The following is a 457-nucleotide window of genomic DNA, read 5'->3' as shown; positions in this document are numbered from 1 at the left end:
GTGACATAAAAACAACTTCTCAACATACTAATTATTCTGTATGCCAACATCTTCTGGTTACATACTAATCTATTTTATATATATTCTATAATTTATTTAACCAATTCACATTATTAAACACTTAGGTTATTTCTAATAATTTATTATTGTAAATAATAATCCAGTAAGAAGCCTAGTGGTTAAATCTTAGGTAGATCATTTTTCACTTAATTATAAACATATTTTATTGTGTATTTCAGATACAGACATGAAATTGCACATGATGGACAGAGGATTTACATCTTGGGAGGTGGTACTTCCTGGACAGCTTATTCCTTAAACAAGGTATATATTTTTTTTTTAAAAGAGAGAAAAGAGGGAGAAGTGTAGAGGGAGGCATGTGCTATACTAAGTAAGATAATTCTGTTACTATAGATATTTTAAGTTTTGAAAAGGTTCTTCATTAACTCTATTTTAT

At 27.6% G+C, this 457-nt stretch overlaps 1 protein-coding gene across 1 annotated transcript in view; it reads left to right on the top strand.

Annotated features, from left to right (window-relative positions):
* KLHDC10 (kelch domain containing 10) overlaps positions 1-457 on the top strand; it is a 50,297-nt gene that overhangs the window by 43,511 nt on the left and 6,329 nt on the right. Inside the window, exon 6 of the mRNA XM_006771409.2 lies at positions 240-324. Coding sequence (XP_006771472.1) covers positions 240-324 — 85 coding nt within the window. The remainder of the gene's footprint in view (positions 1-239; positions 325-457) is intronic.

The sequence above is a fragment of the Myotis davidii genome, unplaced genomic scaffold (genome assembly GCF_000327345.1).
Source record: "Myotis davidii unplaced genomic scaffold, ASM32734v1 scaffold705, whole genome shotgun sequence".
Lineage (NCBI taxonomy): Eukaryota > Metazoa > Chordata > Mammalia > Chiroptera > Vespertilionidae > Myotis > Myotis davidii.
The sequence above is the reverse complement of the archived record's forward strand: the minus strand, read 5'-3'. Positions and strand labels throughout refer to the sequence as shown.